Source organism: Osmerus eperlanus, chromosome 11 (genome assembly GCF_963692335.1).
Source record: "Osmerus eperlanus chromosome 11, fOsmEpe2.1, whole genome shotgun sequence".
Classification (NCBI taxonomy): domain Eukaryota; kingdom Metazoa; phylum Chordata; class Actinopteri; order Osmeriformes; family Osmeridae; genus Osmerus; species Osmerus eperlanus.
Window position 1 is genome coordinate 7,789,591 of NC_085028.1, and position 23,725 is coordinate 7,813,315.

Sequence of the window (23,725 nt, forward strand, 5' to 3'; positions counted from 1 at the left end):
GTATAATCAGTACAATCCAATAATGTCATATTAGAAGAAAAGATGAGACCTAATGCATCTGAACAAAATCCAATTAAAATATCTGAAAGCAGTCAAAGTGTAGTCCATTCATTGCCAAGGTAATCTGCCATGTTGATTGTGTCATGCCCATTAACTTAATATAAATAAAATAAGCTTCATCGTTTGTTATAACCAACAAATGACACACCTTTACTCTCGATAAGAAACCCTTCTTCCATTGAGTTTTAGTGAAATCAAATAGTCATATATCATGAATCATTGAATCCCAGGTGCTTAGCCTGTCAAGGTTTACCTACATAAATCATGTGCTTGCCGTCATAACGGCAGTGGTGACGTTGATGACGTTAGAAGGGGTGCAGAGGATGTGTGCAGAGGATGCATGAGTGACTCAGCCTGCGGAGGGGGAGGTCAGGAAGTTGGTCAGGAAGTTGCCTCAAGTGCTTTTCCTACACTCCCACGGCACACTGTCTCAACCACAGCATTAGCACATAGACATTTAGATGTGGGATGTGGCAAGGAGCCCGCTGTGCGTTGGCCCCAGCTGGGATCAGTCGTCTGGGGATGCCGGGGGTTTGAGTGAGGCTGGGTGTGGTGAACAGAGGGGCAGGGACCACCAGGGCAGAGGAGAACCAGCAGTCCTGAAAAATCCTTCTGAGGTCTGCCAGGACACACACAGCCTCGTAGGAGGAGCAGCTGGCCTAGGGTCCAATTCAGCCCATCCTTGATGATGACGGAGACAGTGTTAAAGAGGGAGTAGGTGCAGCAGACACCCAGCAACATCAGGAGACCGTTGGCCAGCTGGTAGCCCCGGCTGTCCTCGTGGTGCTCCCTCTGCCCGCTCACCAGGTCCCCAAACCCCACCGTGCTGAATGCCACAAAGCAGAAATACAGCGACTCAAAGTAGCTCCACCCTTCCATGGTGGAGTAGAGCGTGGCAGCGCCACAGGCCACCACTAGAGTGGTGGCAAAGAGTATGAGAGTTACATGATACACGGACGGCCTCCATGTGTCTCCATGTGGCCCCTCACTGGTGTCTCTAGTAGCTCCTCCCACAGCCTCTCCATCTTCAGCCTTCTTCGCAGCCTCCAGTGTTGGCCATCCACCTCCGTGAGGCCTGCAGTGAGGTGTCCGTCTGCGGTGGCACCAGTGCATGAGGAGGCCCAGCATGGTGATGACTCGTTCCAGGAAGAGGTTGAAGAAGAGGATGGCGGCTGAGCAGCCAACCAGACCATAAAACACCAGGATGACCTTACCCACGGTGGTGGAGGGGGCTGTCATGCCAAAACCTGGCCAAGGAGAGAGGGAGAGAGGTAAAGGGAGGATAAAGATTAATTCTACAACAGACAAATTCATACTTACTTTCCAACCGCATAAACTGCTGAATCCAACCATTCTATCCACTTATTATAGGTCTGACATTATCTCAAGGAAGGGACTAGGAGGCTTTGATGTTACATGACATGTGAAATTAAAGTAGTTAAGTAGTTAAGACATTCACAGACAGATTGAATAAATAAGCAGATGGCTTGAGACAAATTAGTTTTTTGCAAGTCTATTGGTCAGAAAGTCAAATGACAGATATAGATTTAATAGATCAGGGATAGAATGATGCCAGGGGGCTTTACTGTCAAACAAAAAGTGGAACAGGTCTGTGTTTGATGTGTGAGTAGCTGTCTGTGTATCCAGGAGGCTCGATGCCTGGCTTTACAACGTAATAAATGTGAGCATTCAGGGTTGGTAAATATCTATCATGTTTGGAAAGGAAATTGACTATCTTCCAATGTCAATACCATTAGATTAGCCAGAAGTACAGACCGGCTGTAAAACGATAGCTTGGAAAAATCTGAAAGGTGGTCAAATATATTTTTGGTAAAAACATGGATTTGTGGTTTGTATGAAATAAACTGGATTGGTTTATCCTGGCATGTCAAAGATGATTTTAAAATACTAAGGAGAAATATTTATTTTTCTCAAAGCCTGCACACATGGATAGTCTGACTAAACTCAAACTAGATGGATTGCGTGGGACCATGGTAACCCTCCATTCAATTGCAACCGTCGTCAACAGACTCATGACTCACCTATCGTGGAGACAACCGTGCCCACAAAGTAGAAAGACCCAGCGAAGTCCCAGCGATCTCTACGGGTGTCCATGCGGATGCCCGCTGCGTTGGCCTCCTCGTAGTCTTCCAGCAGGGCTTTCAGGTCCTCCAGGCTGATCCCATGCCCTTGTCCGAAGCCCTCCAGCCTTCCCTCCCAGCACTGCTGGGCAAACAGCTCCCCTGGCCTCTCCAGGGCTGAGAAGATGGCCGCCCCGGCCAGCATGTACAAGGCGATGAGAAACCCCAGCAGGATGAAACGAGATGAGTCTCTGTTCAGGCATACCGAGGGGCATCCATGAGAAGGGTCCTTCATGGTTTCTAGCATAGATGGTGAGATTATCTAAATGACAGACGTTTTTTTCCCAGCCAGCTGTGAAAACCTGTCCTTATTGGCCCACACATACGGATAGAAGATATGAAAGGTATATCTGTACACTCATACCATCTGAGAGGGTCCAAATCATACTGAAGGAGTTGAATTAGTTTAGAGATTGTCTACAATGAGGGAGTCAGGTGGCTGAGCGGTTAGGGAATCGGGCTAGTAATCCGAAGGTTGCCAGTTCGATTCCTTGACGTGCCAAATGACGTTGTGTCCTTGGGCAAGGCACTTCACCCTACTTGCCTCGGGGGGAATGTCCCTGTACTTACTGTAAGTCGCTCTGGATAAGGGTGTCTGCTAAATGACTAAATGTAAAGGTCCTACTCTTCCATTAAATGAGGTTTCCCAGATCCCTGGTCCAGCACAGTTGTCTTCAGTGTACTATCCATCCCACGCTCGCCTACTGTGAAGTCTACATATTTGAGCTTGTTTGTATAGTTTTCATCTGTCGGGTCTTAACAATTAAATTTTCCACTTCTCAGCATGTATACTAATCCATATCTTTACCCTGACCTCAAGAAGTTTTCCATCAGTGTCTGTGGAAGTCAGTGTCTGTCTGTTGGTGTGTTTGCATGTCCATGTGTGCTCGGGTGTTTCTGTGTGTGCGCATGTGTCTGTGCATGTTGGTGTGTAGGTGCATGTGTGCATATGTGTGTGTGTGTAAACCCTCACTTGGCAGCTGTGAACATAATCATTCATCTGATAGCATAGCAAACATCCTACGCAAAAGCAAGCTTTTACAACACAGTTAATAGAGGAGTTGAATCATGACACACACCTAGTTCTGCCTCAGCACAACAAACTGTACGAGCCACAAAGTCATGCCACTTCTGTCACGGGTCACACAGCGTCTGAGCGCCGATCTGCGCCAACAGAATATTAGGATGGCTATACCAGCTGAGCTGTCTCTGACCTTGTTGTGAAGCTTTATTCTTTGTTTTGTTATCGATGGCTGTGTAGCGTTTGCCCTTTGTTCTGTATCTTGTTTATATCTAAGTAAAGTTCTTTCATCCCAAAACGCTGACTCCTTGCTTGCTTTAGCACAACTTCAACCTCTTCACTGAAGTGCTGTTCTTTGATGTCAGTTTTGCAAAGCCAAAATATGCATTTGTTTCTTCCAGAGATACTTCATGTGGACAGTTTTCCACCACATGGGCAAAAATACATTTGTTTTATTTTGTTGTATTTGGATGATTAACAGCCGGGACAGCACCCAATTCCTTGAATGTTGACCCTGAAGGGTCGACGCCCACAGCCCACATGCCATTACACTGACGCACATACAAAAGATCAGGGTCTTTTGTATGTGCGTCAGTGTAATGGCATGTGGGCTGTGGGCGTCGACCCTTCAGGGTCAACATTCAAGGAACCCCTAAATTGCATTTTTGTAATACATACCGGGTTACTGTTCAGAGCCGCTCCCCTTCCACATCCTCCCAGAGGCAATCAAGTATGTTATGTCAGCAGCTAAACACTATCCCACGCAATTCACTACCGTTTCAACGTTAATCCTCATAAAATGTATCCAGTGTCAATTTTCTCTATATCCTGTTTCTACTTTTAAAGAGGATCTCTGTCATGGAGGATACAGCTGAGACCTAAGTGTGCTGTTCACTTAAGGGTTAAGATCCAGTCTATTTTCTTCCTCACCCGTGGGTCGAATTGAAAGACGCAAATAGTTTAATTTTCATTTACAGTAAAATTATGCGGATTGCATCACAAAAAGGAAGTATAAAAGGAAGGAAGGAAGGAGGTAAAGATAGAGTTGAAAGGGGCTACAGTTTTCTTTTGTCCTGGGAAAATGTTTCTAGATGCGTAGACAGTAACAACCAGACTGTCTGAGAATGGAGTAATTGTGTTTGATGGTAACATTTCCCAATCACTGGATGCCGCGCGCTGCCCGAGTGCCATGCCTGAACTGGCTTGCTCATAGTGTATTACAACAGTAAGGTGTTCTCAAGAAACAAAGAGGCACTGACAGCCACTGGTGTCTCCTACCACACAGTTCTCACACTAACAGTGCCTGGAGCATGATGAGCCTTTCTATTGTGTACCATCTGGCACCTGATTGGTTAAAGGGACAAGCCTAACTATTTCATAATTCCACCATTCCATTTATCATCAGCAAGATGCTGTTTGTCACGTGACAGGACAACAGCCATGATGTGTGTGTTGTGTTTCACCAGACCTGTCTACGTGTGAGGGTATGCCTTCTCGGAAGTCGCTTTGGATAAAAGTGTCTGCTAAATGAATAAATGTAAATGTAGATCTAGAGGGACTTCTACAGACTTCTAGAGGACTTCTAGAGCCCTAAGGGAAACAATGGCCACCCTTGTTGCATTGTTGTCCCACCCACTTAGGCAAAGAAGTGTCTCAACTTAAAACTCTGAATCTGTGACAGAACTCTGTTGGCGTGCTGCCTACTCAGAAGTTAGAACAGCACCTGTTGAGGTCCAGGTGAACTGGAGTGACTCATCAAGATCACACACACAAGATAACACAATCTTTGTATCTCCATTAAACAAGGCTTTATTGTCTTGTGGCAAAATAAAACACCCTTTCTGGGTTATATTGTATATACTCACACATAGGTACATCTTACGATATATAGGCTATATAATAAAAGCACAGCTTTGACAACTTTCACAGTACTGGATGTTGAGCAATGTAATTGGGTGTGCTTTGCCTTCGGCACGGGCACAACCTTTGTTCTCTCACATATATATTATTATTATTATTATTATTATTCTTTTTGCCCCCCTAAAACTTAGTCAATATTTGGCATACATAGACAACCTAGGTGTCAAAAGTTTCGTCTTGGTAGCGATTGAGTTGCTTCTATTGGGATTTACGTTCCGTTGCATGGTTTAGGCTCAAGTTTCTGTGGCGAAAAGTGAAGCTAACGGTGGCTAATTTGCTAGCCACATTCACTGACGTTACTGATATGGAAAAATTCTAACGGCACTGTGTAGATTTGAATAGTCAAGAGATGGCGGTTACAATACATTTATTTTGCTTGTACAAATCAAGATTTAACAAAGTACTTTGTGATCAGTCATAACAAAGGAGGTGCTAGCCACAGGTCGTTCGCCAGAGTGATCCAGAACAACCCCAAAACCCTGCCTTATATAAACTTTAGATCAAATGGTTTTTCTGAACTCTGTGATTGGTCAGCACTGCTCAGTGACAGTGACTTCATATCAAGTTCCCACGGTTCTTTATTGTGGCCTCTCTCCCCAAACCAGTCAAATGGTCAACTTTCCTTTGTGTGGGCACTTCAAACAAGTATTTGATTAACCCCACCCATTGCAACAGGAAGGGTCAGAGCAGCAGATCACAATAACAATACAGTTGAATCCACATTGTCTCTAGACCAGCTGTCTCTTCCTCCCCAGGTGACAAGAACCCTCTCAGGTCACCCAGACTTCCCGTCTCTTAGACTTCACGTCTCCTAGTTATAAAACTGCAAATGGCATCTCTACCAAATGGGTTGAATCGACTGTCACTGTATTAAGCTTCTTAGACTTCCCTTAAAACACCTTCCTCATATAAAACACACATATTATAACTGTATTCCAAAATTTCCATGACAGTTACTGAGAGAACAAAGGTTGTGCCCTTGCCGAAGGCAAAGCACACTCAATAAAGCTCATTCTGATTCTGACTTGGTTGAGTTTAATGGTACACTCAACCTTTCACACAATTAGAAAAATAACCTGTAACATGATATAAATACATATAATTTTCTGATATCATTAGCATATACTGCATATATTAATGGAATATCTAGATAGATAGACATGTCAAGAGTAAGTACTATATTTTAATACAAACAAAATACCATAACATATTGTTGGGATGAAAGCATTGGATAGGCCTAAATGTGAATCATTACTTTGTGAAGCTGACTGAAGTTCAGTGCTTGTCATTGCACCTGGAGAAGATGAAGTGGATAGAGGAGAGATCATTGAGCTCAGAGAAGGTCTTATTTTGACTCCACATGTACATCTTCCCAATCAACAGACGAGAGGAGTCAGAGAGGCAGAAGTGAACTGGTGGAGAGGTAGTCATGACTCGAGCCTTTCCCATCCAGTATATTTGAAGCATGTTCACCATTTCTACACAGCGATTGTTGTCCTTTGCTGACTTCACAATCCCTAGGAACACTACACACACACACATCACACAATGACACTAATTATTTGAAATGTGAAAACATAATAATAATTTAAAAAAATACTCTACATAGGCAGAAGACACATTAATAAAAGTATTGCAAGGTTACCTTTTCCACAAAGCTCCAGACAGGGGAAGTCCACTAGCCTTACAAGTTGTATCCCAGTCAGTTTTGACCCTTAATAAAGTTTTTTGCATTTAACATTGTTTAAATGGATTACAGGTAAACAGGACACATTAAGAGTAATGTCAGGTGGCTGAGCGGTGAGGGAATCGGGCTAGTAATCCAAAGGTTGCCAGTTCGATTCCCGGTCATGCAAACTGACGTTGTGTCCTTGGGCAAGGCACTTCACCCTACTTGCCTCGGGGGGAATGTCCCTGTACTTACTGTAAGTCGCTCTGGATAAGAGCGTCTGCTAAATGACTAAATGTAAATGTAAGAGGGTGTTACAGCCACTGCACTTTTCAACTTCCTGTCTCTTTTCACCCCCAGCTGGTTCCACTGTCAGTGCCGGTCCTAGCGCGTGGGAGGGTTAATTTAAATGGATGCACTTGGGAAATTGCCACCCCCCTCTTAATGCCACCCTATACTAGGCGGCTGCCTGTCGCCTATAGGAAGGACCGGCACTGTCCCCTGTGTTTATGTTCCTGTCCTGCCTGAATCCTTCACACCTGCCACCCATTAGCTCATCCTGCAGTACATCAACCCTGGCTTTCCAAGCACACCTTGTCAGATAATTGTCACTGCTACCATGGTATTATTCACATCTAGATCCCTCAAGTAGTTCTTGAACTCTTGCATTTTTTGCTAACCTGTTCTTCCTTCTTTCTGCCTGCTACCAGCCAACCCTCTGGTTCATCTCTGTCTGCATGCTAAAGTGCATAGACAACGAACACAAGCCATTCTAAACCCATTCTGAGATGGAACACTGACCTGTATGGTTATTTGCTCCAGTTTTCACGCCGGATGTCTGTCTTGACCACACGCTCAATGGGAACAGGGACTCCGAAAAGCATAACCACAGGGAGGTGTTGTAGTAGTGGTGTCCGCAGCAGGAAAGTCCTGGCTGGGCTTTGTAAGCAAGGGACCTGCCTTGGGAGGAGATGCAGCATTCCTGGGTGGAGTTAGATCGTTCCTTCAGCAGAAGGCTCCCACAGCATTGGGCCTTCAGTGGGTTCCAGCCCAAGAGGGTGAGGTTATATAGAATGCCGTGGCAGCACTTTAGTTGTAGGTCTGAGTAGTTGTAGACCTTAGTTCCACAGCATGTGGTCCTAATAGCCTTGTGCCTGCAAAGACAGAACAGACTGCGGTCAAATGCATACTGAATGAAATGGTCTCAGGTGAGTAATTCATCTCACGCTATCAAGTTTTACAATGGATTTATTAGCTTTATTGTCCTGGGAGATGTACAATAAGCACACCCAATGTAGCATGTGTCAGTACTTGAGCTGCTTTATGGGGTAAAAGCTCTTAGCTTAAAGATGCCCAACAACACAACAATAAGACCTAGAACAGACCCTTTCTTGTGAGCAAATGGTGATTCAAACAAAAGCCCATGTGGCTATTTGTAGCTCTCTGTTTGCAAATGAACCACATAGCAAGGTAAACGCCTGACATATTGGGCCATTCCAATCAGAATCAGAATGGGGTTAGAGTTACAACCAGGAATTAAGTGCGCTACAAGCCTCGGACTTCCCAACTCCCACGCTGTCATCCATGTTTACTGGATAGCCTTTCGAGTAAGCACATCTCAGGGCACTTCAGAGTCCCTCCCTTTAATATGTCAGACTACCTCAAAAAGGCACTCTGACATCACAAATGTCTTCAAAAGTCTTTAACCACTAGGGGTTAAACAAGCTGGGATTTACCACAATGTAATCAAAAAAACACTTTTGCATAGATCTGTCAGAATCAAGACCACAATTGATTAGATAAGACATGTGTGAGATTTGACCATAGAGGTTTACCCCAGCAAAGACTTTAGTTACTCTTTAAAGGGATGGTTCACCACAAATCAACTTCCTAACTGTACCCGGCAACCATATCACCACGCACAATGCTTCCTTCTGCTCAGTGATACTATTGTGTGGTAGAAAGCACATACTTCATGAAACTGCTCACAACAAAGTCTGTGGATTATCTTGAGTAACCGGGTCATGCTTTCTGGATAGAGACACTACTGTTGTGTGTTAATGTATTTTAGGGCTTGGAACACCACAAACTGAGGGCCATCTAGCTCCATTTCATTCGAGAGAAGGCAAACAATATCTCCAAACCTCAACTCACAACTCACACTAAAATCATTTACATGGATAAATAGCACTACAGTGATGTGTCCACATCCCAATACAATTTCACAATCCTAATATCTCTGACCTGTTGTTCATTTGGTTGACAACACTTACCTCACCTCTGCCATTGAATCCATTGCATTTGTTAATCATTTGTACATTCCATTATTTATTTATAATTGTGTGTATTAATATGTAATTGTCTTTTATGTGCAATCTGCTCCAAAAAAGAAAGAAGTTGCCACCTTTCAAACTAGTGTGATCCAGTGTTGAAATTATAATTTAGCCTACATACCACAGAATGGTAATGAATGGTAATAAATTATTTAGTGATATTTACATTCAGTCATTTAGCAGACGCTCTTATCCAGAGCGACTTACAGTAAGTACAGGGACATTCTCCCCAAGGCAAGTAGGGTGAAGTGCCTTGCCCAAGGACACAATGTCTTTTGGCACGGCCGGGAATCGAATCAACAACGTTCTGATTAATAGCCCGACTCCCTAACCGCTCAGCCATCTGATATGAATAATTGCATTACACATTACACAATGTGAATGTATTAGTATGTATTATTATTAATGTATTATTCAATTAATTATTCTCTGACTTTAAATATTATAATTAATGATGACAAAATTATTATATTAATCATAAATGATAAATGGTCATCCAAATGTATATTTATAATAATAGCACATAAGTACATCACTTCACTACACCCCTTTCTAATGAAGGAAACAGAAACCTCCAGTAACTGCTCTCCACCCTGAGGGTGAGACCTTGTCTCATCTCCTATTGAGGCAGAATGGAGGAAAGGTCAAGGCACAGACACTCCCAGCAAACCAGACAGGAACATTACATTCTTCAGACAGGGAGTTTGACTCGACACATTTACAGACCCACATAAAAAGAGGTATTGTACAGTCTAGCAATGCCTAGTCTAGCAAGACATTTTAACTGGGTCTGTCTGTTTGTTTAATCCAAAAATGTTCTTTGCTTTCCAGAATGTCTGAGGTTTTCCATTGCAAGACATTGCATCAGATTAACTCATCTGACTGGAGACGATTGACTGGGGTTTTTCCAAACAAAACAGTTTTTTCCACATTTTTCCACACTTTGTCTAAGCCCGACTGTTTTGAAATGACATCATGACAATGATGTTTAATTCTTGCCCTTAACTTTTCCATGTCTCTGTGTCTCACTGCCTATTTTTTTGTCTGACTGACAATCAAACTAGTACTGCTAGTTTATGTACCCTTAGTATAGATAGTCCACATATTTAAATTTTAGGTCCCTATATGTTTATTGAATGCACCTTCCTGCCAAAGCAAATTCCTTGTCTGTGCAAACTTTCATGGCGAATAAATCCCATTCTGATTCTGATTCTCTGCCTTTAAATGCCTCTGTCTCTCTCTTACTCTCTCTCACAAATAGTTATGAACAAAAAGACCATCTCACTTGTGTCCGTTGCAGCAGGTCTCAGATTGAGGATAGTTGTTGTCCTCTTCACAGACGTGATCTCCCTGGTTAGCCTTACGGACAGAGAGACGCGCACCAGTCAAAGGGCAATCACGAGCATGCACACACAGACACCTGCACTCACACATAGACATGCTGGCCCCACACAGAGACATACAAACAAACAAGCACATGCAACAATACACTAGCACGTAACACAAGCCATAAACACACACAAAAAAGAGAGAAAAATAGGATGTGACAGCACATGTATGAAAGATTACCAAATGTGACATTGCACTCATACGCAGGCTAACACTCTAGTATTGTAAAAGAAAAGTAATCTCCCAGAAATCTCCCAGAAACACAGAAAAAGGCAACAAACTCTTACCAACGTGGTTGGTCTGAGCACTGACAGCCGAGTGCCCAGCACAAGTGACACAAAAGAACGGAAATTTTCCGTCAGACACACACACAGAGAGAAAAGTGCCCACGCCAGAAGATCTAGGCAGGGTGGGGCTTGATCGCAGCAGTTACTCTGAGGCCACAACTAGGGAATCCAGAGACCATTCACCAGTATCGAAATGAAAGCAGAGTAGAGCGGAGCAGTAAAGTAGACTCAGTAACTACCTCAGACTGAAATCAGCTTTCAACCACTTCCCTCAGTTGAGAACCTTTACCATTACAAGCTTCACCTGTGTTCTGCCCCACTCTGCTGTACTGGATCTGCCCTGTTCTTCCCTGTGATCCCTACCAGATCTGTTATCCCTACCAGATCTGTGATCCCTACCAGATCTGTGATCCCTACCAGATCTGTGATCCCTACCAGATCTGGGTTCAAATCTGACCTTGGCCCTTTTTGCATGTCTTTCCCCCCTCTCCCTCTCTTCTCTCTCCCTGCCTTTCATTTCACACTTCACCAAAAAACTGTCCAGTAAAGCATGAAAACATTCCAACAATATATATTCATAAAAGGATGCAATAGCCAGTGGCATTTACTCACTTACATCTAACCTTGAAAACCTTGGAGATTACTCAAATAGATTGTATGAATGCTTGTGCGATGACTGGAGGGTATAGGGACAGTGTAGGTGTGTAAAGAGAGTGTTTACGACAGAATTCAGCTGAAGAGTTGATTTACCTGAGTCAGCTTTGTATTTCTGGATACATCATTAACTGCAGAGACAAGTTTCCAGTTTAGCATCAAGTCCTACGGGGTGGTTCCATATACAAATGTATAAATAAACCCTAATAATTCTATATGAACAGTCATTGCAAACAATATATAATATCTTAAAAGTGAATACCTAAAATGCATAATATATTAAACCTAGATTTTATTGTGAAGGTGGGGGGGTGACCAAGAGTGAGGGAGATTAAGATCACTTCTGTAATAAAAATTCCCAACTGTAATTTTAGACACTATCCCAAACCTCCTTCATGTGCCAACAGTCAACACTTAAAAATAGCATTACAATTTACCCTGACGTAATGGTGAGCTTTGAAAGATCAGGATTGTAATCTCATTTTCAGGAATGTTTTCGAATTAAGGCAAGCATTGTGGTTTGTGAACAAATTAAGGATTAAATCAGTCTGTCTAAATATTTTGACCTGGTTGTACGGTAGAAATAATATAGTCTATATAACTGGATCTCTCCAGTCCATTCTGGGGTCTGGGTTTGTTTCTGCTATCCTGCAGGTCATGTGACATGGCAGCTGCATTTGGTATGTTAATACAGTTTGATGAGCTAGCTTGTCCTATTAATTGACGTTTGTAAAATAATATTTAAATATATATAAAAATCATAATAATACATGTTTACACTGCATTATGATATCTCCACACTGCATACTGGCACTGATCTTTAAGGGGCCATGGCTAACAGATCAACACTACTGTTACAGATTGACATCTTTGAACAGCCTTTGGTGACATAATCTGTGTGTGTGCGCCAACCTGCAGTGGACTGGATTTTTGGTTTACAGTCATGTAGGGACACCACCTTCAAGTTGTCAGTGCAACACTCTTTTTTGGGGTCGTATTGATCATAGCTGCAGCATAGATTCTGATCATTCGTTTTGTTCAGTATCTTTTTTTCAGGGCCGCAGCACAACTGTTTCTCTGCGTCCCAGGACTCTGTGGAAAGACACAATTTGTGCAATTAAATTGATGCTCAGAACCACTTATAAAATTGGAAACATGGGAATGTTGGCTTATTCAGAGCAGAACATCAAAGCAAGGCAAAGGCATCCTGTGGCATTTCCCCAGACAGTCTCTATCCAGTTTGAACCTGTCAGCTGCTAGTCATCCAGCTGCCTTTGGTATTGTATGATAATACAATACCATATCTAAATATTATAATATCGATATATGAGTTTGATTGTCAGTCAGACAAGTCAAATGTTTTGGTCTGCTTTTTGGTAACACTTCATTTGGATGGTCCATCTGTTGACACACTATAGGTTATCATTAACTACTCAGTAGCATGCCAACAATGTATCAGTTTACATTCAACAAAACTGTTTCAACAGATATGTAATTATGCATTCAACTAACTGTCTGTAGACTATCAGGTGCATTTCAAGTGTTGATCTACAAATTTGACTGAAAGTGTCTGCTGACGTTGAAAGCTTGTTTTCAACAGGTCATAAACCAATATTCAACTAACTTTCTGTAGTTTGTGTGTTGCATTTTGATAGTCCATCTGGCACATTATAAGCTGTGAGTAGCTACTCAGTATCATGTCAACAATGTATCAGTTGACATTAAACACAGTTTCAACAGACAGTTAGTTGAATGCATAACTACATATCTGTTGAAACAGTTTTGTTGAATGTAAACTGATACATTGTTGACATGATACTGAGTAGTTAATGAAAACCTATAGTGTGTCAACAGATGGACCATCCAAATGAAGTGTTACCTGCTTGGATACTTGATGTTACGTTAACTAAATTGACACATTTGTAGAACTAGTATGTTTACACCTCTCTGCACATGTAGATTTTGGTGTCATATACATACAGTATGTCTGTACGGGTGCTACCTTGCAGTAGACTAACCTGTGCCGCAAGGCCAGGGCACCACATCCAAGGTGTGGTTGCAAGTCTCGTTCCGTATGTCAAATCGAATGACTCCGCAGCATTTGCTGTGTTCATTCTTTCTGTTCAGCAGTTTCCCCTCTTTACCGCAGCACAGCTGGGTGTGTGTGTCCCAGAGCTCTGCATGAGGATGACAACCCGGACTGTTGACTGACTGCAGCTCCATTGATGTAAAGAACCCCTTCTCAGGCAAGGGTTGCTGATATCAGTTGACATGACAGACAAGCTATTCGGCGCCAACACCAGGGTCATTGGTTGACCTATGACAGTCTTGCACATATCTTTAAATGTCATCATAGGTTAACTATAAAACCCTGGGCTTCGAAAGCTTGTAGCACAAAACAAGCAGCATTGATACCAAACCCTTCAGTAAATAACTAGACGTGGAGATATTGACTGCTGTGGGGGGGGGTTATTTACAGAACTTTCTAAGATCCAGGTAATGTGTTCTCTGCTGGGTGACTCACAGACCTGAACCACAGCAGTCGACTCGAGCCTTAGGCTTGATGTGCACCGTGCCATTGCAACAATGTTCGTTGAGAGGGTTGTAGGCTTGGTCCCCACAGCACTGCGACGCATTCTGGTTCAACCCAAAAGTTAAGTGACCTGTAAATAGAAGGTATCGTGTTACATAGTACACAGAACAGCTACCTACAGTAATGTATACATACACACTGCCAAAAAAAGGTCATAGCATCTGCCCACATTCTGTACAGCGCACCTTCACAACAGGTAGCATTGTTGGGGTGGAAAAACTGTCTAGCGCCCCGTTCCAGGTGCAGATTCTCACAGTGCCTGAAATAAGCAGTTGGCTTGAATCACACAGTGTCACACCTTTCTCATATTTCAGATTTAAAACATGCCAGTGATAACAATCCATGTCAGGGTTATGTAGGCTGACTTTACAGCTGCGGAAATTAAGTGAGATGGGTTTTGTATGTTTTGTCAATTAACATTTTCATTTCACTACCCAAGCTAAGCAGTTTCCCACTTCCGCTTCTGGTCTTGCGCTCTGTAAAAACTGCAGTCACCAGAGCGAAATTAGAGTGGAACCCCCCCCCCCCCTCCACGCCTCATAAGGCCAAGAGAAGTTCACAAAGAGTGTGCTGGAAGAGGGAGGGAGGTATGGAGGGAGGGAGAGAGGAAGAGGGGGGGCGGAGGAAGGTATGGAAGGAGGGAGAGAGGAAGAGGGGGGGCGGATGAAGGAATGGAGGGAGGGAGAGAGGAAGAGGGGGGGAGAGAGGTATGGAGGGAGGGAGAGAGGAAGAGGGGGGCGGAGGAAGGTATGGAGGGAGGGAGGGAGAGGTATGGAGGGAGGGAGGGAGAGAGAGGTATGGAGGGAGGGAGAGAGGAAGAGGGGGGACGGAGGAAGGTATGGAGGGAGGGAGAGAGGAAGAGGGGGGGCGGAGGAAGGAATGGAGGGAGGGAGGGAGAGAGGAAGATGGTGGGAGGGAGGTATGGAGGGAGAGAGGAAGAGGGGGGGTGGAGGAAGGTATGCGAGATGGGGGATAGTCTTGGTCCAGGGCAGCCGGAATTATGGACAGGGTGACATCCTTTTCCCTACTTGGCCCCTCATCCACATGGGGGGATTTTATCACTTTATGTTTCTTACATCTCCTGTCCAATCAGTTGAGGCAAAATAAACACACACCAATAAATGAGTAGAAGAATTCTGTCTGGTCTGATTTATGCCTAGTCTTATTACCTGGGATTGTCATGGACATCACGTTGAGACATCTCCTGTTCTGTGGGCAAAACATAGATCACACATTTTTTATGTAACACAAAATACTTTGTGCATAACTATCATTTAAGTAAGAGTGCATGGTATCCCAGTTAACTTATTAAATAGGGAAGGGCCTGCCTTGCAACAATCATGGAACAACAATCGTGTAACAACATGTAACAACATGTGACAACATCTAACAACATGTAACAACATGTAACAACATGTATCAACATGTGACAACATGTAACAACATGTATCAACATGTGACAACATGTAACAACATGTAACAACATGTAACAACATGTATCAACATGTAACAACATGTGACAAAATGTAACAACATGTATCAACATGTAACAACATGTATCAACATGTAACAACATGTAACAACAACTCGGCCCAACACTCACAGCAGCACACCACAGCATCACCCACCTGGCCTCACTCACATGATCAAAAGGGTGTGACCCTTGATTTATGACTGTTGGTTGGGGACAGTATTTGCCAGCTGTGGTATTGACTGGCAGAAACTGCTGTAGCTGCCTAATTACTGCCCGTTACGGTTCTGTACTTTGAAACCACAAGTTTAGGTCTTCTTCCAACAGGCCTAGAGAGCTACCAGCGAGACGGAGGATGACCGCGGACCTTTCCCTCCACCGAGGAAGTATTTTGTTTTGTTTGAACTTTAGTTTTTTGTTTTGCTCACTAAATGCCCAACCTTGGCTTAACCTATCCCTGCTTGTGCAGTTCTTGGGTCATATGAGGTCAAAGCCCAAGTGAGCTTCCTGGTCACCACATTATTTAATCTGATCCACGGAATCAGCTAGTTTTGGAGCGGGGGTAATGTCAAAAAATAGTTGAAACATCCCCACTAATAAATAGCAGCAGAGTATAGGGGATTTTAGCTTAAAGGGCAATAAAAAGGTTTTCCCTCTCAACACCAATGTTCAAATCAAACCTATACCCTTGATACGTCTTTTGGAATGACAGTAGAAATGTTGTTTCCAACTGCCTCAGTCTTTGGCGCTACAATAGTGATGCAAATTCATCCCAACAGTAGCTGACTTGTGTTGGAGGTCTTGACGAGACGCAACAAAACACAACCCTGTTGATCGGAAGTAATCAACTAAGGAGTATCAGCAGTAGAATACAGGGTAGGCTGTTTGAATCAGACTCCACTTTAAAGATCCCATGACATGCTGTTTTTGGATGCTTTTATATAGGCCTTAGTGGTCCCCTAATACTGTATCTGACGTCTCTTTCCCGAAATTCAGCCTTGGTGCAGAATTCCAGCCACTACGAGCAGTCCCACAATGAGCTTTCCTCAGGATGTGCCGTTTCTGTGTCTGTAGCTTTAAATGCTATGAGGAAGAAAGAGGCGGGGCTAACTGCCATGCTTCGGTCGTTTGCAACATAGACATAATAAATAGTAGAGGCCGCATTGGCTGCTGGGCGCGAGAAATGCGGCTGCCATCTTGGACAGGGCAAATTCCTAGTTGCGTAGCATCAGAATAAACAAGACGCCAGCACTGTGCATCATATTCCTGCTCAAATCGGCGGACAATCGCAAACAGGGCTCGGGGGATTACTTTTCACAAGTAAGATTTAACATTACCATACTAATGGTTGTATTTTGTGAAAAGAATAACCATGTCCTGTATCATAGCTACATGTACCTTTGCAGCAAAGCAAACCACGTGAAAATCAGTTCGATATTCAGTTCGGTATGATTAATTAAATGCGCTGACAGCTCATTGCTATGGAAGCAAATCGTTACCAAAATTCAAATGCAAATGCATTTCCAGAAATGCATTTGCATTTTAAGAATGTGGCTGCATTATTTGACTCATAAATGAAATTAGTAATCAATCATCCTATTTGCATTTTAATTTTCTTCTTCAAGAGTGCTCAATCTTTCACTTAATTAAAATGAAAAAGAAATAGACATTTGAGATTTAATTTTCAAAACATGCCCCAGCAAATAGATACCAAAATTCAATTTGAAATGTAAAATTTGAAAATTAAAATGCATTTCCAGAAATGCATTTTCATTTTAAGAACGTGGCTGCAAAATCGTGACCACAATTCAAATTCAAATGCATTTCCAGAAATGCATTTTCATTTTAAGAACGTGGCTGCAAAATCGTGACCACAATTCAAATTCAAATGCATTTGCAGAAATGCAAAATGAACGAAAAAGCATTCTGAGCGGCGCAGCAGAGTGACGTCAGTAGCCGCTCTTCTTCAGCTCCCTGCTGACCGAGCTACCCATCTTGTTCGGTAGGGAGCGGTGTGCACATCTGCATTGCAATTACATTGCAAATGTGCCGGGAAATTCATTGAATTGCCGGGTCTTTAGAGGACGCATCACAGACTGAGCAACTTGATGTCAAACAATGACTAAAACAGTGGCAGAGCTACTATTAATGTGTAAATCTGTGACGGCAGAGTATGCAGCCAAGCTCTCTATGACTTGTTCTACTCGGTCACGGGCATCAGACTCAGATATATTATTAGATTCTACCTGTTCAGCTAATTCTAACAGTGTTTGCACAATTTGAGGGAGCGCCATGGTCTGTGATGCGTCCTCTAAAGCAGCGGTCCCCAACCTTTTTTGCGCCACGGACCGCTTTCATGTAAGACATATTTTCACGGACCGGCAGAACGGACTGGGAGGAAAGATAGGCCCTGGACAGCTGCGCTGCTAATGCATGTACATTCTGGGTTTGATCCTAGTTAGTGACTTCCACACCTAATGCGAGCGCGCGGAGCGCGCGAGAAAAATAGTTTAGCTGATTTGAGCGAAAAATAGTTTTTGGAGTTTTATGTAAAATAAACAGCCGTTTTTTCAATTGACCCATCTTTAAGTTTCTTAGCCTGGTTTTCCATCGTTATATTGTTACTATCTAGCTTTCGATGTGTCAGTCCCACTGTTGTGTGTGACTATAAGCTACGAAAGTGACACCCGAAGTGCGTTCCTTATATCCAGTTCAGGCCTATTCCATAATTTTGTTTGATTGCTGTCACGGCAGAAAATCCCGCTTGATGTTGGAAATGGAAGCAGGGTTTTCAGTGCTTTAGTGGCGATCTCAGGATAGCCTTCATCCAAAACACCGATAGAGTTGTTGTCTCAAACAGGCTTCATTGAGTGGTAACTATCACTTGTCATGTGTCAAGAGGAAGAGACGCGCATGATACCGTTCAATAAAGCCCACAAACTTGCTAAAAAATGAGTAAACACACGTCTTTGCAGAGCTTTTTTGCTCAGGGGAAAAGGCCCGCGGAGAAGGAGAGAATCAGGTCATTTTTCAGAATAAAACGTCTTTAAGACTCTGATAATCAATTAAAAGGAAATAATGTTATTAATTCTTTTTTTGTGCGGCCCGGTACGAAATGACCCACGGACCGGTACCGGTCCGCGGACCGGTGGGCACCGGTTGGGGAACGCTGCTCTAAAGACCCGGCAATTCAATCAATTTCCCGGCACTCTGCTGCGCCGCTCAGAATGCTTTTTCGTTCATTTTGCATTTCTGCAAATGCATTTGAATTTGAATTGTGGTCACGATTTTGCAGCCACGTTCTTAAAATGAAAATGCATTTCTGGAAATGCATTTGAATTTGAATTGTGGTCACGATTTTGCAGCCACGTTCTTAAAATGAAAATGCATTTCTGGATATGCATTTGAATTTGAATTGTGGTCACGATTTTGCAGCCACGTTCTTGAAAATGAAAATGCATTTCTGGAAATGCATTTGAATTTGAATTGTGGTCAGGATTTTGCAGCCACATTCTTAAAATGAAAATGCATTTCTGTAAATGCATTTTAATTTTCAAATTTTACATTTAAAATTGAATTTTGGTATCTATTTGCTGGGGCATGTTTTGAAAATTACATCTCAAATGTCTATTTCTTTTTCATTTTAATTAAGTGAAAGATTGAGCACTCTTGAAGAAGAAAATTAAAATGCAAATAGGTTGATTGATTACTAATTTCATTTATGAGTCAAATAATGCAGCCACATTCTTAAAATGCAAATGCATTTCTGGAAATGCATTTGCATTTGAATTTTGGTAAAGATTTGCTTCCATACATTGCCCCAGCCAAACAGATTATGCTGAGTTGAGCGGTTGCCCGTTCCAAGATGGTGGCCCCACGGCTCGTCAGCGCCAGTAGGCAGTAGCGGTCGATGCGGCGTCTACTGTTTATTATGTCTATGGTTTTCAAGCCATGATGTCTGCAGGAAAAACCAATGTCGCGCTTGCACGGTCGTAGCTAATTTTTTCATTGGTGGGCCAAATTCTCTGTGCGGGCAAAGCAGAGAAAGGGGAGGTAACCTTCCGTATTGTGTCATATGTCACAATATTGGGATTTTCAAAACCCAGCGTTTGAGCTCTCATTTTCTCAAAGGCGGAGAAGAATACCCAGGGCTTGGTTTACACCTATCGAAATTAGAAATAGAAATTAGAAAAAGACCTCCTAAAGTGAAGTTTTCAAGTCATGGGACCTTTAAAGATCAGTCTGATCAGATAGAGAAAAAACACAGAAAGGTTACCAGTGCGTGGCATAGTAGTCCTTATGCTCTACATGCAAAAAGTATATGAACTCCCCCCAGTAAATAATGAGTAAACTGCTAAACCATATTATACCCAGGTCCCCCTGAACACCTATTCAAGATGACTACTGTGCTCGACTGTATTTTTTTTTAACCATACTTTATAATTTATAAAGCTTCCTCTCTACCATTTGGGACCTGGCTCCCTCCCTCCCTTCTTCATTACCTCCACCTCCATTCCCAAGACCAGCATGACAACATAAAAAACAGCAAAGCTCTGTGATTACCAATGACAGTAAACATTACATACCACTTAACTTGCATTTACAAACCGCACACAGGGTGTTTATACATACAGCACAAACCATGAGAAATGCGAAAGATGCCTGTACCAGGAATTAACACTTACTGCACATGCCCTGCAGAGACACATCGCTGCCAAACTGCAATCTCTGACTAACATTTACATTAACTGATGCAAACATCAGGCACCATTCACTGCTGCACACAAGATCTTACTGTAAGCAGTTGCTGGCGGATCTTACCAGCTGTGCTGGAACGCTGAAGAACCAGGTACAGTTTAACTGCAATAAAAAAAGAAAGAAAACAACGACCATGTTGGAAGGGAATAAATGAAAGAGTAAATACTAGGAGGGAAAGAATCTTCAAAAGGTGTTGAAGAATAATTGTCGCATACCTAACATACATGACATCACATTCCACAGTTTCATTTTGAACCCTTCAGAGTAGTCCCACAGTTTATGCAAAGAGAGATTTCAAGGCAATATAACATTTTAAGGTCCCAAAGCCACACCTTCAATGTCAGCCCTGGGGAACCTTGTTTTTTACAGACAAATATGACTCATGTCTCTCCAGCAACGTTTCTTTGGTCACGAGTTGCATTTATTCATTTAGCAGTTCCTCTTATCCAGAGTTTATGAGGGTTTCCTGTGACTTGGGAAAGTCAAAGTTGTCTGTGTGTGTGTGTGTGGGTGGGTGGGAGAAAGGTGGGTGTATCCGTAACAGATTTACTCACTAGACTCACTATGTTGAGAGGGCTGTCCTTGATTAGCATTTCCTGTGACTTGGGAAAGTCAAAGTTGTCTGTGTGTGTGTGTGTGTGGGTGGGTGGGAGAAAGGTGGGTGTATCCGTAACAGATTTACTCACTAGACTCACTATGTTGAGAGGGCTGTCCTTGATTAGCATCCGTCGCTAGGGGGAGCTCATAGCATGGACGGACTGCGATGGCAGGGATCTTTAGAGGGCCGTCATTGTTTTCCATGGATGGACGGCGATAGCACCTGAATGGTTGAGAGGGCCGTCCATGTTTAGCAGGACGAACGGACGAAGATGTTGAGCTAAATGAGAGCCGGCGAAGGCTACCATAGAATGTAGCCTACAGCAACCCTTCCCTAATAGGTCTTTACTTATATTAACGCATGCACGTGTGTGCTCTCTCTACATAAAACATACAGTTAGGTCCATAAATATTTGGACATTGACACAATTTTCATCATTTTGGCTCTGTATACCACCACAATGGATTTGAAATGAAACAATCAAGATGTGCTTTAAGTGCAGACTTTCAGCTTTAATTTCAGGGTATTTACATCCAAATCAGGTGAACGGTGTAGGAATTACAATACATTTTATATGTGGCCCCCCCCTTTTTAAGGGACCAAAAGTAATTGGACAATTGGCTGCTCAGCTGTTCCATGGCCAGGTGTATGTTATTCCCTCATGGGAGTTCGTTATTTCATTGACAAGGAGCAGATAAAAGGTCTAGAGTTCATTTCAAGTATGGTATTTGTGTTTGGAATCTGTTGCTGTCAACTCTCAATATGAAGTCCAAAGAGCTGTCACCATCAGTGAAGCAAGCCATCGTTAGGCTGAAAAATCAAAACAAACCTATCAGAGAGATAGCAAAAACATTAGGTGTGGCCAAATCAACTGTTTGGTACATTCTTAAAAAGAAAGAACGCACTGGTGAGCTCAGCAACACCAAAAGACCCGGAAGACCACGGAAAACAACTGTGGTGGATGACAGAAGAATTCTTTCCCTGGTGAAGAAAAACCCCTTCACAACAGTTGGCCAGCTCAAGAACACTCTCCAGGAGGTAGGCGTATCTGTGTCAAAGTCAAAAATTAAGAGAAGACTTCACCAGAGTAAATACAGAGGGTTCACCACAAGATGTAAACCATTGGTGAGTCTCAAAAACAGGAAGACCAGATTAGAGTTTGCCAAAAAACATCTAAAAGACCCTGTACAGTTCTGGAACAACATCCTATGGACAGATGAGACCAAGATCAACTTGTACCTGAATGATGGGAAGAGAAGAGTATGGAGAAGGGAAGGAACTGCTCATGATCCAAAGCATACCACCTCATCAGTGAAGCATGGTGGAGGTAGTGTTATGGCGTGGGCATGTATGGCTGCCAATGGAACTGGTTCCCTTGTATTTATCGATGATGTGACTGCTGACAAAAGCAGTAGGATGAATTCTGAAGTGTTTCTGGCAATATTATCTGCTCAGATTCAGCCAAATGCTTCAGAACTCATAGGACGGCGCTTCACAGTGCAGATGGACAATGACCCGAAGCATACTGCGAAAGCAACCAAAGAGTTTTTTAAGGCAAAGAAGTGGAATGTTCTGCAATGGCCAAGTCAATCACCTGACCTAAATCCAATTGAGCATGCATTTCACTTGCTAAAGACAAAACTGAAGGGAAAATGCCCCAAGAACAAGCAGGAACTGAAGACAGTTGCAGTAGAGGCCTGGCAGAGCATCACCAGGGACAAAACCCAGCGTCTGGTGATGTCTATGGGTTCCAGACTTCAGGCTGTCATTGACTGCAAAGGATTTGCAACCAAGTATTAAAAGTGACAATTAGATTCATGATTATGTTAGTTTGTCCAATTATTTTTGGTCCCTTAAAAAGGGGGGGCCACATATAATTGGAATTGTTCAACCGAACACATTATTGTGGGGCATTTCGCAGAACCAATCCATCCTTGTCAACGTCAGCGCTAATTAACAGAGTTCAGTAACACTACCTTAGAGGCCACCGAAACAGCGGGTCCTGTTGGTGGGGTAGTGCTTGATGTGGGGGTCACTTCTCTTGCCTGATTAGAGTTTAAGTATATTAACATGACAAACACAAGACTTTCGTCGACGTTCTGGCGTGCAAATAACGTAACCGGTAGCACTGAGTTAGCCTGGCTCTGCCCTCCTAACCCCTCTTGGCTCATTTGTCTTGTGACATCTCCAGACTCTCTTGCCGGAAAGAGTGTGTTCTTCAGTTTAAATGAGGTTTGCGGTTGTGAGTGTCTCGCCACAGATGATTTCACTCCTGCTGATTTGTGGCTGATCCTTGTCTTCCCCTTTCCCCTCTTTCCCCTTTGTTTATAAAAAAGGAAAAGAGCTGCAAGCTTTTATCCAGATGGTTCGCCACCTCACGCTGTGACGTGACTGCACTATTGATACCTGATCTAATGCTACTCCAGGCGTAGGCAGGGGTGATTAACAGTCCTCGGATCAAAGAGACAGAATGTGTCTGTGCATGTACAACTATCTGTCTGTGGTGCTGCGTATCTACCGCAGAGCCTGTCGGCAGCTTTTCACTGAATGAAGAATGATCAGCCCCCGGAAAACAGGGGGAACATCTTACTAATTTCAATGTAAGGAAATGAGCTGTGCCTGTATGCTGGGATGCGTGTGTGTTTTCCACAGACGAACAGCCAACTTTTCCAGGCAAGCACTGACAATGCACTGTACTTTCTCAGTGGGCTAAAAGTTGTTTAGTCTACTGTCCCTATACAGACACTTCAGATTACTCTAAACTTTGATGGTTGGTTTTGTTTTTTCTTTCTTAGAATACAAGAAGCCAGCAGAGTGACTTTCGACAGAAG

The 23,725-nt window shown here is 43.0% G+C and overlaps 2 protein-coding genes across 3 annotated transcripts; both read right to left on the reverse strand.

The window, feature by feature from the left end:
* Window positions 1–436: 436 nt before the first annotated feature.
* Window positions 437–3,158, reverse strand: si:ch211-261a10.5 (potassium channel subfamily K member 13). Its single transcript, XM_062473031.1, has 2 exons — window positions 2,103–3,158; window positions 437–1,307 (listed from the first exon to the last, which is right to left on the reverse strand). Exons 1-2 carry the CDS (start codon window positions 2,446–2,448, stop codon window positions 442–444), a joined length of 1,212 nt encoding a protein of 403 aa, XP_062329015.1. The 5' UTR covers window positions 2,449–3,158; the 3' UTR covers window positions 437–441.
* A 1,857-nt stretch (window positions 3,159–5,015) lies between these two features.
* On the reverse strand, window positions 5,016–20,566 carry si:ch211-195m9.3 (galaxin). Of its 2 annotated transcripts, XM_062473519.1 has the most exons (12): window positions 20,512–20,566; window positions 20,360–20,398; window positions 15,237–15,276; window positions 14,253–14,326; window positions 14,003–14,137; window positions 13,493–13,651; window positions 12,387–12,566; window positions 11,571–11,605; window positions 10,430–10,503; window positions 7,613–7,965; window positions 6,788–6,856; window positions 5,016–6,668 (listed from the first exon to the last, which is right to left on the reverse strand). In XM_062473519.1, the coding sequence occupies exons 1-12, from the start codon at window positions 20,543–20,545 to the stop codon at window positions 6,418–6,420; spliced, it is 1,443 nt and encodes a 480-aa protein (XP_062329503.1). In that variant the 5' UTR covers window positions 20,546–20,566; the 3' UTR covers window positions 5,016–6,417. The 2 variants fall into 2 exon arrangements, with proteins under 2 accessions (XP_062329503.1, XP_062329502.1); XM_062473518.1 differs by lacking the exons at window positions 20,360–20,398; window positions 20,512–20,566 and having other exon boundaries at window positions 10,430–10,494.
* Window positions 20,567–23,725: the final 3,159 nt, after the last annotated feature.

What these genes read in the sequence shown, in the direction of transcription:
- si:ch211-261a10.5 (XM_062473031.1), bottom strand. Translation starts at nt 2,448, where the DNA reads ATGCTAGAAACCATGAAGGACCCTTCTCATGGATGCCCCTCGGTATGC. An exon ending in CACGGTTGTCTCCACGATAG is followed by an intron (nt 1,308 to 2,102) that starts GTGAGTCATGAG and finishes CTCCTTGGCCAG; the next exon opens with GTTTTGGCATGACAGCCCCC.
- si:ch211-195m9.3 (XM_062473519.1), bottom strand. Translation starts at nt 20,545, where the DNA reads ATGAAACTGTGGAATGTGATGTCATGTATGTTAG. An exon ending in GCCCTGGCCTTGCGGCACAG is followed by an intron (nt 12,567 to 13,492) that starts GTTAGTCTACTG and finishes GTCTTTCCACAG; the next exon opens with AGTCCTGGGACGCAGAGAAA. An exon ending in ACCTGCTGCAACGGACACAA is followed by an intron (nt 7,966 to 10,429) that starts GTGAGATGGTCT and finishes CTGTCTTTGCAG; the next exon opens with GCACAAGGCTATTAGGACCA.